The 13,733-nt window shown below is 39.6% G+C and overlaps 3 protein-coding genes across 4 annotated transcripts; 1 reads left to right on the top strand and 2 right to left on the bottom strand.

The window, feature by feature from the left end:
- Positions 1 to 1,511: 1,511 nt before the first annotated feature.
- On the bottom strand, positions 1,512 to 5,953 carry LOC119084931 (ubiquitin carboxyl-terminal hydrolase 36). Its single transcript, XM_037195070.1, has 4 exons — positions 5,417 to 5,953; positions 4,394 to 4,657; positions 2,254 to 4,325; positions 1,512 to 2,105 (listed from the first exon to the last, which is right to left on the bottom strand). The coding sequence occupies exons 1-4, from the start codon at positions 5,694 to 5,696 to the stop codon at positions 1,815 to 1,817; spliced, it is 2,907 nt and encodes a 968-aa protein (XP_037050965.1). The 5' UTR covers positions 5,697 to 5,953; the 3' UTR covers positions 1,512 to 1,814.
- A 2,021-nt stretch (positions 5,954 to 7,974) lies between these two features.
- Positions 7,975 to 9,358, top strand: LOC119084932 (THUMP domain-containing protein 1 homolog). 2 transcript variants are annotated; one of them, XM_037195071.1, is made up of 3 exons: positions 7,975 to 8,077; positions 8,263 to 8,400; positions 8,469 to 9,358. In XM_037195071.1, the coding sequence occupies exons 2-3, from the start codon at positions 8,292 to 8,294 to the stop codon at positions 9,260 to 9,262; spliced, it is 903 nt and encodes a 300-aa protein (XP_037050966.1). In that variant the 5' UTR covers positions 7,975 to 8,077; positions 8,263 to 8,291; the 3' UTR covers positions 9,263 to 9,358. The 2 variants fall into 2 exon arrangements, with proteins under 2 accessions (XP_037050966.1, XP_037050967.1); XM_037195072.1 differs by having other exon boundaries at positions 7,992 to 8,090; positions 8,257 to 8,400.
- A 76-nt stretch (positions 9,359 to 9,434) lies between these two features.
- LOC119084934 (ribosomal L1 domain-containing protein CG13096) lies at positions 9,435 to 10,457 on the bottom strand. Its single transcript, XM_037195073.1, has one exon. It carries the CDS (start codon positions 10,354 to 10,356, stop codon positions 9,475 to 9,477), a length of 882 nt encoding a protein of 293 aa, XP_037050968.1. The 5' UTR covers positions 10,357 to 10,457; the 3' UTR covers positions 9,435 to 9,474.
- Positions 10,458 to 13,733: the final 3,276 nt, after the last annotated feature.

A 13,733-nucleotide genomic window follows, 5' to 3' on the forward strand; every position in this document is an offset into this window, starting at 1 on the left:
AAGTACTTCTGATTTCCGCCCGGCCTGATATATGACCTGGCAAAGTCATGTATGTCCAACAAGGATTTTTTAAGTTTTTTCTCTGATCAATAAAAGGCACGCAGCTACAATTTGGGATGCTAGTTCCAGTGTTCCAATTGGCGAAATGTCTGTGCATGCAACACTGTTCCATGAACAGACATTTCGCCAATACTTCCACTCTTGATTTCTGTTCAAGGATTGTAGAAAGTTTCACAGAGTAATGGGACCAATAAAATGGTTAATTCCCAAAGAAAAAGCTTTCGAGGAAGTAAATTGTAATTTTCATAGGGAAAATAACATCCCAATTATTGACGATTTTCCCTATGAAAATTACAATTTACTTTCTCGAAAGCTTTTTCTTTGGGAATTAACCATTTTATTGGTCCCATTCCTCGATGAAATATGTTTTTCGAGGGGTTGCTCATTCTCACTCCTGTTTTCGTAGTGATTAACCATCACCGATTAACCATTGATTAACCAGTAGTTAGTCGGTGATTAACCAATGGTTAATCGGTGATAGTTAATCAGTTATCAACCAGTGGTTTTAATCAGTGAGTAACCCAATACGTATTAAAACTGGAATATCAATCATTTCGTCTTCGAGTTATTTTAACATTCCTTCTGATAATTTAAAATTGTTATTTTCATACGTAGAGCCTGATCGTCGGTCTATGCTCTTCAACTGACTTGGGAAAAAACGTAACCGTAAGAGTAAGGTGTTCCTTAAAGCCTTACAGACGAAAGCAGTGGACACCGTTAAGGCTTGCTCATCGAATTTTTGATCAAAGGATCAAGTTCTAATTGCATAATTATGATAATGAGCGAGCAAATGAGTAGAACCGCTTATTCGAATATTTTCGCGCCTAATAAGTTGTAGAAATACTCGTCCTTTTAATCAAAAGGTATCACCTATAGGCAAATGAAACCAACTTTCGAGTAATAACGGTATTGGACAAATGCATGAAAAATATTCCAAAAAAATAAGTTGAAGATTTTGAGTTTTCCATAACTTAAAAATTTGGATTTATAAGTTGACTTTATGAGGGTTGTAATCCATTTGCGCAATATGTCTACTACCTGGCAGCGTAATATAACACGGTGAGCTTGAACGAACTTTTACCAGAAATCTAACCATGATTAGCCATGATTAACATGATTAACCAGTGGTTAATCAGAGTGAACAACCCCTCGCGAATTATTACTTGTTTGTTCCAGCCGCTAGTCATTTCTTATGTTTTTGACCAATTTTTCGGCTAACATTTGGATATTGAGCAAAATTTGAAGTTACCAGAGGTCAGTTCCGAAAAATAATTGAAGTCTTCGAGGTCCACTGTCTTCCCTATCCTAGAAGTATAGAACTGCAGGGGGAGACGATTTTTCTGGTTTCCTCCTGGTTGTTTCTTATGAACTTGAGTGCTGTTGCCTTTACAATCGCCAGAATTCGCTGCAGTTGTCCCATTATCGAAATAACAATTTTTCTTTTTCTTTCTTTTTAGGTGAGATGAAGAACATCATTTTAATATTTCTTAATCAATTGTACATACAAGTCGGGTCTTATAATTATTATGCTTAAAAACTACCGCTTCTTCTTTCCTCCCTATTTCTCACTGTTCAATTTTAATAAAAACCTATTAGATACGAAAAATTGTAATCAACAGAATTTCTGACATTGACAATGCATTGCGAATCCGATTCTCTCCGATCGTAACGAGAAAAAAAAATGTTTTGCAACCAAATCAGCTCAGTTTGACAAACAGAGCGCAGAGAAAACTCTCTCGCCAATTCGACAAATCCTAAAACTGTAAATGGTTGCGGATATCTTGACCGTGCATCCATTTCTTAACGGGAAAGAATCGATTCTTTTTGTTGTTATTGTTGCTGTTGTTGTTGTTATTGCGACGATGGTGTCGTTGTGGTGGACCACGGCTTCGATTCTGATGTTCCTGGAATGCATTGTAATTGGGATTGTCGCGGTCGCCATTGTGTCCGTTGCTACGTTTCTTCTTCATTCTTCCCACGTCGATGTCCTGGTCGAAGTCTTTGTCCAATTTGCGTTTCTTATTTTCGCGTTGTTCGTTCAGAATCTGTGAAGAAACGAAAACATTTTGTTAGCAGACGTCAAGTGGCAACAAGTTCAAAAAGTTTTCTCATATTTAGAAGGGAAAGGGCGTTAGAGAATGAAATCGGAGAGCAATTAAATTTGAAAAAAAAACTAAAAATTCGGTGACTCACCTCATCCTGTAAGATAGACGTGCTGCCGTTCCACGTATTCAGCGACGGTATTCGTCCACCATTACTAGATTTCGACCATGACATTCGCGCATCACCGACACGGTGACCGTTACTGTTGCCATTTGTTGTGTTTTTCGTCACCTGGAACGGTCCCGCTTTCGTTTTGACCATTGGCGGTGAGTTGCGATCGTCATCGTTGCTATCCGAATCGTCGTGACAAACGTATGGAACGAGACTTTTGCGTGGACTAACCACATAACCGTTTGTCGGTTTCGCAGTCCGTTGATTGTATGTGCTGTGGTGGTGAGCATGGTGACCGTTCGGTTTGTGTTTACCATTTTTGGCGATAGTTTTACTGAACGGATTCAGTGTCTGACGCGACGAATTCACCGGCAGGCTGGGACTTCGGATTTTATTTTCACTTTCAGCCGATTCCCGGTACGTTAACGCTACTAATTTCCGATTTGCTTCGCACTTCGGTTGATTGATTGGACTATGTGTTTTCGCCGGTGAAACATATACGGCCACCGTGCCTTTATGGTCTAACGTGCTGTGAAACTTTCGTGCCGAACTGTTCGCTGTCACCGATTCTTTGTTCGGTGTGCACGAATTTCCACTGTCCGAACTTCGTTTGGAGTCTCCCGTGTCCGTCGATCGAATGCCATTCAATGACGGTGTAACATTTCCATTCTGAAGCGCTGTCGGTGAATTTGACTTCAGTTCGGGCATACTAGGCAGTGTGGCTAATTTCGGTGTCGACGACATTTCCGATTCCGAATCGCTGCTGCTTCTACTGTCGTCGGATGATTTTTTGGTTACCGTTTCCGTGCATGATTTGTTGGCTGGTTCAGAAATTCGTAGCGGATCACACATGGGCAGTGCATTACTCGTATTTACAATTGATGGCAACGATTCCGACACCGTCGTCCAGTTCTTGTCCACATTTTTGGTCAACGTTTCAGTCGACGTACTGCCATTGGTGGACGCTAACTTAGTGATGGCAGCCGATGATGCCGTGTCGTTGATTTTCCTCTGCGGTGTCATCGGATTATTCGGACCGGTAACCAATTTCCTACTATCGACGAATCCATTGCTTGTCGACGAAGCGTATGGTTTCGTTGCACAACCGTTGACCACCGGCGATAGGACCGGTTTGTTCACTGTACTCGTCACCGGCAACAACGGACCAATGAATAGGGTACTGGTTTCGGTTCGCTTGTTACTACTCTCAGCGTGTACCATCGAGGTGGATGTTGCCACTGGCTTGGATGATGGGACCAATTCGTAGAAAATGATGTACGGATTGGTGTTCAGCATACTGTTGTTGGACATTGATCGCACGGAACTATCATCGAATTGATAGTACGATCCGTCCTGGCAGCATCCGATCGCTGTGTAGTGACCGCACTGTGGCGTTGAGCCCAGATGCGTGATCATCGATACTAATCTATACTTTAATTGACTATGCTTCATGTCCCTGGACGAATATTGACTGAAATCGAGATACGGCGAAATGTTGATGTGTTTGCTGATCTTGCCATTGATGCCGGAGAACCGTTTCAATTGGATGCATAACGCCACCGGCGCTCGTTCCAACGAAAATTGCTTGGTGGCCGACACTTTTCTCTTGCACGATTCGCATGTGTAATCCATTTCCTCCAAACGTTCGCGCGCAAAATGATACTTCAACGCTTCGTCGATGGTGCTCACCCTGCGTATGTCCAGCAGCAGGTCCTCGAAATGTTGAAACGTTACCGATTCGTATTGACAGGACAGACATTTGACGGATGTGCGCAGGTAGCCGCCAAGTATTTGATTGATCGGTGTCGTCTCTTTCGTGTACTGCTCGAATTCTTTGCTGTTTTTGTAGCGAGCCAGAAATGCCTTTTCCATCGACTCCATCAGATAGCGTAGAAATTCGTGAGCGTCTTCCTGGTGACCGTGCACCAAGTGACGGCAAATGTGTTTCAGCTTCGAATAGACTTGAATCGGTTTCGTTGGACATTGATTGGATTGGGTCGATTGCAGAACGTCAGCCATTGCGCAGATTATACAGCCGTGTTGAGAGCCACCTGACAAACACAAAAATTAGAGATTACAGTCCTAACGATATCACAGGTAGTGGCTGGATCGTCCTTACTTAATTCTTCGCACCGGCTCCGGTGATCACTGTCGGACTGTAGCCAATTGGCGAATGATGGTACGTGGAACAGGGCTTGCAACGTTGAATTGAGATAGCAAGTGTTCCCCAAATTTACCATACCAGAGCCGACCGACCACTTCCTCGCATTTCCCCAGCCAATTTGAACTTTATCCCGTGGAAACAGAACTACTTTCGGCGATGGCAGACTGGCTCCATTCAATTTTGTTCCGTTGCCACATTTGGACAATTGAGACGTTGAACCTGTAAAGGAAAGAAAACGTGAACGTTTATTGGGTTTTCCGAAATTTCGACGCAACACAGATTATTGAGGAGAGTCTACAAATAAAGAGAATCATCAGATGGCATAAACGACGGACTGGTACCGTTAGTGGTTATCAATCTGGTCGAGTACGTCTGATCAATGTACATCGATCGGTATAAATCAATCTCGCGTACATTAACTTTAACTACAGTTTTAAAGGCTTTTCCAAGAAGTACACTAAATGGCACGGAATTCCTATGTTCAAGCACCGAATACACACCATTCAATTCAATCTCTACCAACTACGTCAATCTTCTTAAATTCAATTTCCGATTCTCTTCAGTTACATGGCTTCATAGACACACAGTCGTTCTGTGTGGCACAGAAAATCCATACGACAAATTCCGTTGACTTCGAACGTCATGATTCGTATAAAAAATTGCATCTCGGTGTGAATGTGTGTGTGTCTGGTACGTCTGGTATAACAAAAACAACAATTTCGTCCAAATGGATAAAAACACAGTGCAACAACAACAACAACAACACAAAACGAAAACTTATCGCCTTTCGCAATATCGTAATAATTTGACGCAAACGAAATTCATTCATTTGTCTGTAGTTGATTTGACTGTGGTGTTGTTGTAAAGATAAAAGGGAACAAAAGACGAGGAAAACAACCAACAAAAATGTTGTTTTTCAGCAATCCACTGCACTTGCAAGTGTTATCCAATTCGAAAGCAAATTTCTGTCCGACTTACCACTGATTGCCGCTGTTGTCGTTTTTTCCTCTTCCGATGGCCTCAGTACGGTGTACTTTGCCTTCAACGATTCTTGAATAGAGTAACCGAAACCGGGTGGCGATTCAACATATTCAATTGGCTTCAACAGAGTCTGTTTCAACGCGGCACTCAGTTGATTCTTTCCTATTCCCAAATTGGACGATTTTGTTATGCTATTGTACGTCCCCAGCGAATCCCGGATGGACGAACTGATAGCTGAATCTGAATTTTCACATGAAACTGGCATTTTTGGTCCCATTCAGGTCGGACCGAAAACTCAAAATTTAGGTGCAAAAATTCACCTGCCACTTCATTTACATCATTCACTATAATTCGATAGTCGCGCACTTACTACTGATTGCAGTAAAACACGATTTGAATTTTCTTGTACACGATAATGATAAGCGATTAAAAGGAGAAATTGAAACGCCACATGTAAATTATGTCCAATACAATGTGAGGTTACTTTTTGTTAGAGGCCATTTTAGTGTTGCCGGATTCGGTGACGTCTGTGACACTTCGAACGACTAGAGTTGGTTTTTGTTTGTTTTCGTTCGGTTGAATTTCCATATCAAACTGTCCAGTACCGGTAGTTACCAACATTATCAGCGTGCAGCGGAATGTTTTGAACCGGTGGATGTTGGTACATTACCTTGTCATAATTAATATCGGAAACACTACTTCTTCTCCTAAAATCTGATTCTTTTTGTTAACCAAACTTAAAGGTGGCCTCACAACTCTCCAATCTCACTCCTTTTTGAAACGTCACCTATTGTTTCGCTTGAATAGTTGTCATGAAAACAGTTGATTAAGGTGGCCTCACAGTTCTCCGTTTTCAATTCGTTCAGCTCTCCGTTTTGAAACGTCACCGATTGTTCCGTTTAAATATGAATAGTTTCCAATTGTTATATAAATTGTGGGGTGTAGCGGAGAGGGCGTCCGTATCTTTGATACACATGCACCCTGGGTAACGCCAAATGCTCTCTAACCGCAAAATGGGAACTACTGGTGTCAGTATTACTGATGTAAAAGTCTGTTCTGCTTCTATCCTTGGCTGAAACATGGTGGCTGTAGGTTCAATTGCGCTTTATGCGCTGGGGTAGTGCTGCCCGGGAAGTACAGTAAGGGTTGAGATGGGCTCTGGCCGCACCTTTGGTAATGTTGGTGCATGAACACCGGCATATAAAGGTAGTTCTACGCGCTGATTGAGCGGTACTCTCGATCAAATCCTTTTTGGAAAGGAAAAGCTGTTAAGCTTATGGCAGGTAAGCTCTCTAATCTAAAGATATGTTATTCTGTCATATAAATTGTAAACGTAACGTAAACGGAGAGCTAAACAGAGGCAAAACCTGCTCTGATCATAGAGTGTTTACGGAGATCGATGTTTGACCGGTGAACTAATCTGTGGGTTATACGTCAAAATGAGAGAAAACGAATTTGTTCTGTCTGTTAGTTGGATTTCGCTCTCCATGAAGTCCAAGCACTTAGAACAATGAGATATTTGATCGAAACATATTTTCAATGCATATTTTCTGCTGGAATACCAGCACTTCGAGAACCTCCAGGAACTGTTAGAGCGTCCAGAAAGCGTCCGAATGGTATAACATTAATTCCTTGGTCAGTCGGTAAATGTTTGCTTTGGGACGCAACTTGTGGAGTTTCTGTCGCTAAATCATATCGTCAGCAACATAACTAAAGGGCGTATCTCCGATATCTTAGAAACTCGGAAATTCATAACTTGTTACTACCATTCAGGAAAAAACAAGTTTTTCAAAATCGGTTCAGTAGTTCCTGAGATATCGGAGATACGCCCTTTAGTCATGTTGCCGACGATATATTAAACACACATCACGAAACGTTGGTTGGGTCGCGTTAACAGCTCAAGAAAAGAAGATCTCACTATATCGATCATTACTCGATCAATACATTTTCATTTCATTTCATTTATTTTATTTTTCATAATAATAAAACATAACAAGTGACCTGCGTAGCTCCAGTTTGTTCCAGTTGGCTTCGAAACAATGGGTCCATAAGGTCCACACGCAAAAAAATTCATCGATTATTTGGGTAAAAGAATTTCAATAGTAACAAACGAAAAGAGGTCAACGTTATATCTTAAACAAAGAGTTAGTTTAGATATACAACGCGGCAATGCTATGTCTGTACTAGGAACGTTGCCATCAACCAATGATCTTGACAAAATCTTTTATCTTTTGCCCAAGCAGATATCGATTATAAATTAATGTAAATTGATGTAAAATATGTAACCAGCTATCCATTTGTTAAAGACGAAAATGAAGTAAGGATTCCATGGGTAGGGTATACATGCTTTCCAAAGTGTTAGATGAACTTTAATAACAGTAACTTGGTTGGTATTCCCGTGATCAACTTTTAGTTCTTTCAGAACGTCATCAGCTCATGCAGTCGAACCAATCGAACACTGTTGCCGCGTTATTGTGGAAAAAATGGAACAACGTTTCCTTGAAATTTGAACGTAACCGCGTGTATTACATTTATGTCAACACGGCCGGTGTGTCACACCATTTCGAACCGTTCGAACATCTCCGTCATAACCACAAAACGTTCTTATAAATAAACAACATAACATCCAGAAGATCCAGAACGAACACACATAATTTCGTACGTGAATTTATTCAAAATTTTGACGTCTAAGATTTGTTAAATATTCTTGGGACTCTAAGAATTGACCAATTGCGGTTACAATTTCTGACGACCTGCAATCGCTGTTAATCGCTGAGATTAACTATTTAAAGACAAAGTAAAAGGTGCTAATAGAGCGTTCGGTTCGCTTCCCTTTTTTTCAGACTATCAAACACCAAAGTAGAAGGGAGCAATGTCCGGTGAACCACAGAGCAAACGTTTGAAATTGACAGACAAAAAGGGAAAATGGAATCACTTTAAGAAACCGAATCGAAATGCACGCATTGAAATTGGCAACAGAGGTAAGATGATCACGGAGCTTAATGTTCGTCGAATTGATACCGCTATGACAACCAAGTTTAAATTTTAGGATTCCTGGCAACATGCAATTTTCGTGAAAAGGACTGTCGCCGCGAAACGTTCAACATACTGACCACGTATGCGGATCAATTGTTTGGGACCGGCGATGAAAATGACGACGCATCATCGAAGATGCCGGATGTTGACGAAACCGAAGACGACATATCGACCGAACTACAAAATGAAATCGATGCCATCAATGCGACGAATAAGAAAAAATCGAATCGGTTCCAGCACCTCGACACGGAAATGGCTAATCTGGTGTTCGTGAAAACGACCTTACGGAATCCAGTAGAGCTGGGCGCCCATATTGTCAGCGACATTGCCAGTACTCGGAAATCGGCTTCACGATTTTTGTTGCGCTTCATTCCGGTCGAAATCGTATGCAAAGCCACTATCGACGACATAAAAACAGCGGCCGGTAAACTGTTCGACGTTCACTTCCTGAACTGTCCGCCAAAGACGTTCTCGATCGTCATAAACAAACGGTACAACAACAGTATACAAAAGGACATTATTATCGAAGAACTGGCTGGATTGGTTGCATTCAAAAATGTCCATCACAAAGTCGACCTGAAGAATGCCGAATGTTCGGTGATTGTGGAAATATTGAAGGGGATCTGTTGCCTGAGTGTGCTGCCGAATTACTTGAAGTGGAAAAAGTACAACATCACGGAACTTGTTTTGGCGAGCAAAGTTACACCGGTTGCTGCGGGGAGTGACACGGATGCTGTGGCAGCCGTTGTAACGGCAGATAGTAAAAGTGAAACTGTGGAAACCATAGAAAAGGAAGAAGACAAATGAAGGGGATTGTGCATGTGGGCCGCAGTTGTGGCGAACTTTTACAATTTTTCTTGTAAACTAGATCATAATACAGGCTTCGTTTTCTGTAAAAGCAAATTGTGTGTGTCACTTCTAAGGGCAGTCATTTGAACCTACTGCTGCAGGCATCCAATTATTGAAAAATTCATTTTCGAGTCAAATTTTTTTTTATTTTATTTTGATGGAACTTAGTCCTAATCGGATGCATCAACATCATCTTCTTCATCAACATCATCTTCATCTACATCATCATCTTCATCTACATCATCATCTTCATCTACATCATCTTCATCAACAACGTCACTACCATCTTCATCAATATCACTGTCATCTGCTTGATCTTCCAAATCGCCATCCTCTTCGGAACTATCGGCACCACTGTTGTTCGAATCGTTGACCCGTTTCCGTTTCTTCCGTTTTTCTTCATTTTCCAGGCTTACCACATATTCCTCACCATTTATCTGTACCGTCTCCGTTGTTGCTTCTCTTGCATCTTTCGGCGTCGGCAGCCAAATCAATGCAAACGAATTCTTGCGGTCAGCCTTCACGTTCATCTTGATATCGATCGCTTGCGGGAATATTCGCTTGATGTCACTCTGAGTGCAGCCAGAGCTCAAATTTCGAACCATTACGCCGTTGGTAACGTTACGCTTGGCATAATTCTTGCCCAAACTGTTTTTAATGTCGGCGACAAGTTTACCCAGTGCTTCATTCACTTCACGTTTCACTTTGATCTTTTCGATTTTTTTGTGCAGTGCCGATTTGTCATTCCGAACCGCTTGTTTGACTACCAATCGCTTGTCGTTGATTTCCACTTTTTTCAGTTTCTTTTCAGCCTTTTCCTGGTCCTCTTTCGACGAAAAGTCAACCAAACAGAAATTTGCACTGCGTTGTCTGGGTATGCGAACACGGATGATATTTGAGTTCAAAGCCTTCACTTCTGATTCGGCCAATGTTCTGTCAGCATTCAATTTCTTCGGGAAGCGTAAATACAGCGAATGTTTTTCGTTAGCCACATCGGCTATGTGTTGTTGTTTAATCATACTGGATACAGATGATTCTTGACACAAGACCATTCCCTAATTTTATTCAAAACAAGAATCTAATCGCAAGCTTAAAAACACGTTTCGGGAGTGATATGAATTTGTTTTGACATTTATCCCATTTATCACACACCATGCGTTCATTGACAGTTCGTTCTTCTTCTTCTTCTTTTCATCGCACGATATTTAAGGACTTGTTCACATTATTTTCGATGCGTTCGAGTCCGCTAAAATTCAAATAAATTTTTAACAAAACGCAATTAGAAATGAAGTTCTGAAATAACAGGTTAAGCCACATCTGGTTCGATCACTGAGACGATGCATGATAATTTTATATATAGAATGGCGCTAATCATATTAACACTTTTTCTACCATTGTACACTGGTATCAGGGCCTACTTTAAGAGCAATGGACCCTTTGCAAATTTTTAGCCTAAATTTAGGCGGAAAATATTCGTTTTTCGATGATTTCTCTGAAACAAAATCTTTTTTTTTAACAGTAAAACCATTAGAGGCACGCAAAAGTGTGTTACTTTTAAAGGTAAAATTGGTTTGTGGGTGCAGATTACACAAATTTACATAATCTGCAAAGGTTTTTCCAAGTGGGATAAGCTATCGTCCACAAACCAATTTTTCCTTTAAAAGTAAAGGTTTTTCTGTTTCAAAAAAAGATTTTGTTTCAGAGAAATCATCAAAAAACGAATAATTTTCCGCCTAAATGTAGGCTACAATTTACAAAGGGTTCGTTGCTTTTACGGATTTAAAATTACAGAAATTACAAATCTTGAAAAAGTTTGCTGGTCACTTCGTCATCATTGAATGAAATTTTATTAAACAAAGAACATGCGAAGGGAAATTTGATATTTTTGGATATTCTAAATCAGCTCGTGTCCCTGAACAAGGTTCAACAAAAGTTTTGCGTATAAATTGATGAAAAAATGTGAAAAAAGTAGTCCAATAACGTCTTATTTAAACAATGTACATCACAGATTTATCTATTTCGAACGTTTGAACCAAAGTTCTGAAAGAACAGGTTAAGACCTTTCTGAGTTGATCACGAAGGCGGGTGAAATCAAGGTTTTGAAAGAACAGGTTACGACAACCACGGAGGCGGGTGGCACCAGATTTTATAAACGCACTCACTACATTATAGTGTGATAAATCAACTTTTAGAAAATATTTTTTTTGGAAAATTCAAAATTTTGTTTTAGCTAAAAAGCGTTTTTCATATACACTTCGCAGCCGTTGACAGTTCTTATAGGATTTTGTGGAACACATCGAATTTCCAATGACAGTTTTGTATGGATCATGGGATTCGTTGTTTGTCTTTATTAGTTGTAATACAAGTAGACTCAGAAGATTATCTTAATTATCTTACATTATACAAGTTAGGAACATTTGGGCTGGATACACATTCAAAATTCAAACTCAAGAAAAATTCATCCGATTAAACAAAAAAAAACATCCGTTTACGAATAATGTTCATCCGTTTACGTAAAACACGTCTTTATTCTATTGTTTGAACACAACTGTCAAGTAAACGGAGAGTCTGAATTCTGCCTTAGGAGCTACAGAGGCTACAGAGCTATTTGCGTGCATCTCGTGATGGTTTTCAAGTCAGATGCCAAATCGCAACTTTAAAAAATTCAGTTGAGTCATTATGTAATTAGCGCCGTAAGTGCGCTTTAGAATTTGAATTTTAAGTGAACGAGTGACCGAAAAAATAAATTTCAACGCATCCTTATGTGATTAGGACGATTTAACCAAGGCTGTAAACTTTGTTTACAGCCTTTACAGCCTTAGATTTAACGCTGTAATCTAATGGCTGAACAATAGAAAATTGATCGTGCATTACTGCGTGTGCGTAAATTGTTTTAAAATTCCTCAAGTGTCAAGAACACGAAAATTTTTTCTGGTGAATATAAACGCTGAAACAGCATTGAAGGCATTGAATTGATGACGGTTACAAAATATATATTTATGAGTACACGTACTAATAACGACCGAAAGTTTTGGTGGCATAAAGCTAGAAACATACGATCTTTTACGTACACATACAAATTTACAGAAATATTTGAATTGACCGCAATTTATTAATGACGAAATATGATCCGCTTAAATGCCGGACCGGATGCGAAAAAAGAAGGTTATCGATCTGGTTATAGCATATACCTTAGTGCACTGAAATAGAATTTTCATGCTTCGGGCCGAAAATGAGGGTAATTTTAGATTTTTTCTCGAGTTTTCGGCCCTTTGCATGAAAACTCACATGTGTACCTGCTTTGGACGATTGATTTTAGGCAATTTCGTGAGTTGTAGACCGAACGGAGTGAGTGAATGGCTATTGTACCAAATGTTAAGCTTATTGTTATAAGTATAGTTTCCACTTAAAAAAAGCACTCCGTTTAGCCTCCGTCTACATGACAGTTGTAAAATAGAACAAAGGAATTGTCACGTAAACGGAGTAAAAAATTGAAATAAATTCAATTTCCACTCCGTTTGCGTGACAGTTCTTTTGTTCTATTTTTCAACTGTCATGTAGACGGAGGCTAAACGGAGTGCTTTTTTTAAGTGGAAACTATACTTGATACTATACTTTTGATGCTGAACAAAACATCACTTTCTCATGAACTGAGCATATAAGATTAGTTCTTGAAAAAGTGTTTAATTACTTATTTATGAAAATAGAATCTTAAGAAGGTATTTTATTGCACTATAGATGTCGCTTGTCAACCCGAGGCGAAGCCGACGTATTGACGACATATTTTGGATGTGACAAATGGTTTTTCGCACTCATTTTTGAATGAAATAAAACTGCTACAAATGACATTACACACAGGTCAAGTTAATATCAAATTCGCTCACTGAATTGTATAAAATAACTTGTGGATTCGCACGCTGCACTATTTTACTCAACAAGAACAAAGCAAAACCAATTTTGACAGCATGAAACGATGTCTTATTTTTATCTCCCTTTTTAGCTTTTCATTTGATAAAAAAATGATATTTTATCGACAAAAATGTATCTTCGGGACATTGTTCGTGCTTTCTCACGTAAACTAAGTTTCTTAAGTAGGAGTTTCTTTAAGAATCTTTAGGATCTCGAGTAAATTTTTACATACCGAAAGTTAAGATTAGGAGCCATTGACCATTTGCAAATTTGTAGCCTACATTAAGCGGGAAAATATTCGTTTTTTGATGATTTCTCTGAACCAAAATCTTTTTTTGAAAAAGTAAAACCACTAAAAGGCATGCAAAAATGTGTTACTTTTAAAAGAAAAATTAGTTTGTGGATGATAGCTTATCCCACTTGGAGAAACCTGTGCAGATTGTGCTAATTTATGTAATTTGCACAGGTCTCTCCAGTGGGTTAATTTTTACTTTAAAAGTACCGCATTTTTAGGTGCTTT

Source organism: Bradysia coprophila, unplaced genomic scaffold (genome assembly GCF_014529535.1).
Source record: "Bradysia coprophila strain Holo2 unplaced genomic scaffold, BU_Bcop_v1 contig_94, whole genome shotgun sequence".
Classification (NCBI taxonomy): domain Eukaryota; kingdom Metazoa; phylum Arthropoda; class Insecta; order Diptera; family Sciaridae; genus Bradysia; species Bradysia coprophila.

What these genes read in the sequence shown, in the direction of transcription:
- LOC119084934 (XM_037195073.1), bottom strand. Translation starts at nt 10,356, where the DNA reads ATGGTCTTGTGTCAAGAATCATCTGTATCCAGTATGATTAAACAACAA.
- LOC119084931 (XM_037195070.1), bottom strand. Translation starts at nt 5,696, where the DNA reads ATGGGACCAAAAATGCCAGTTTCATGTGAAAATTCAGATTCAGCTATC. An exon ending in GAGCCGGTGCGAAGAATTAA is followed by an intron (nt 4,326 to 4,393) that starts GTAAGGACGATC and finishes TGTGTTTGTCAG; the next exon opens with GTGGCTCTCAACACGGCTGT. An exon ending in CGTCTATCTTACAGGATGAG is followed by an intron (nt 2,106 to 2,253) that starts GTGAGTCACCGA and finishes GTTTCTTCACAG; the next exon opens with ATTCTGAACGAACAACGCGA.
- LOC119084932 (XM_037195071.1), top strand. Translation starts at nt 8,292, where the DNA reads ATGTCCGGTGAACCACAGAGCAAACGTTTGAAATTGACAGACAAAAAG. An exon ending in CATTGAAATTGGCAACAGAG is followed by an intron (nt 8,401 to 8,468) that starts GTAAGATGATCA and finishes TTTAAATTTTAG; the next exon opens with GATTCCTGGCAACATGCAAT.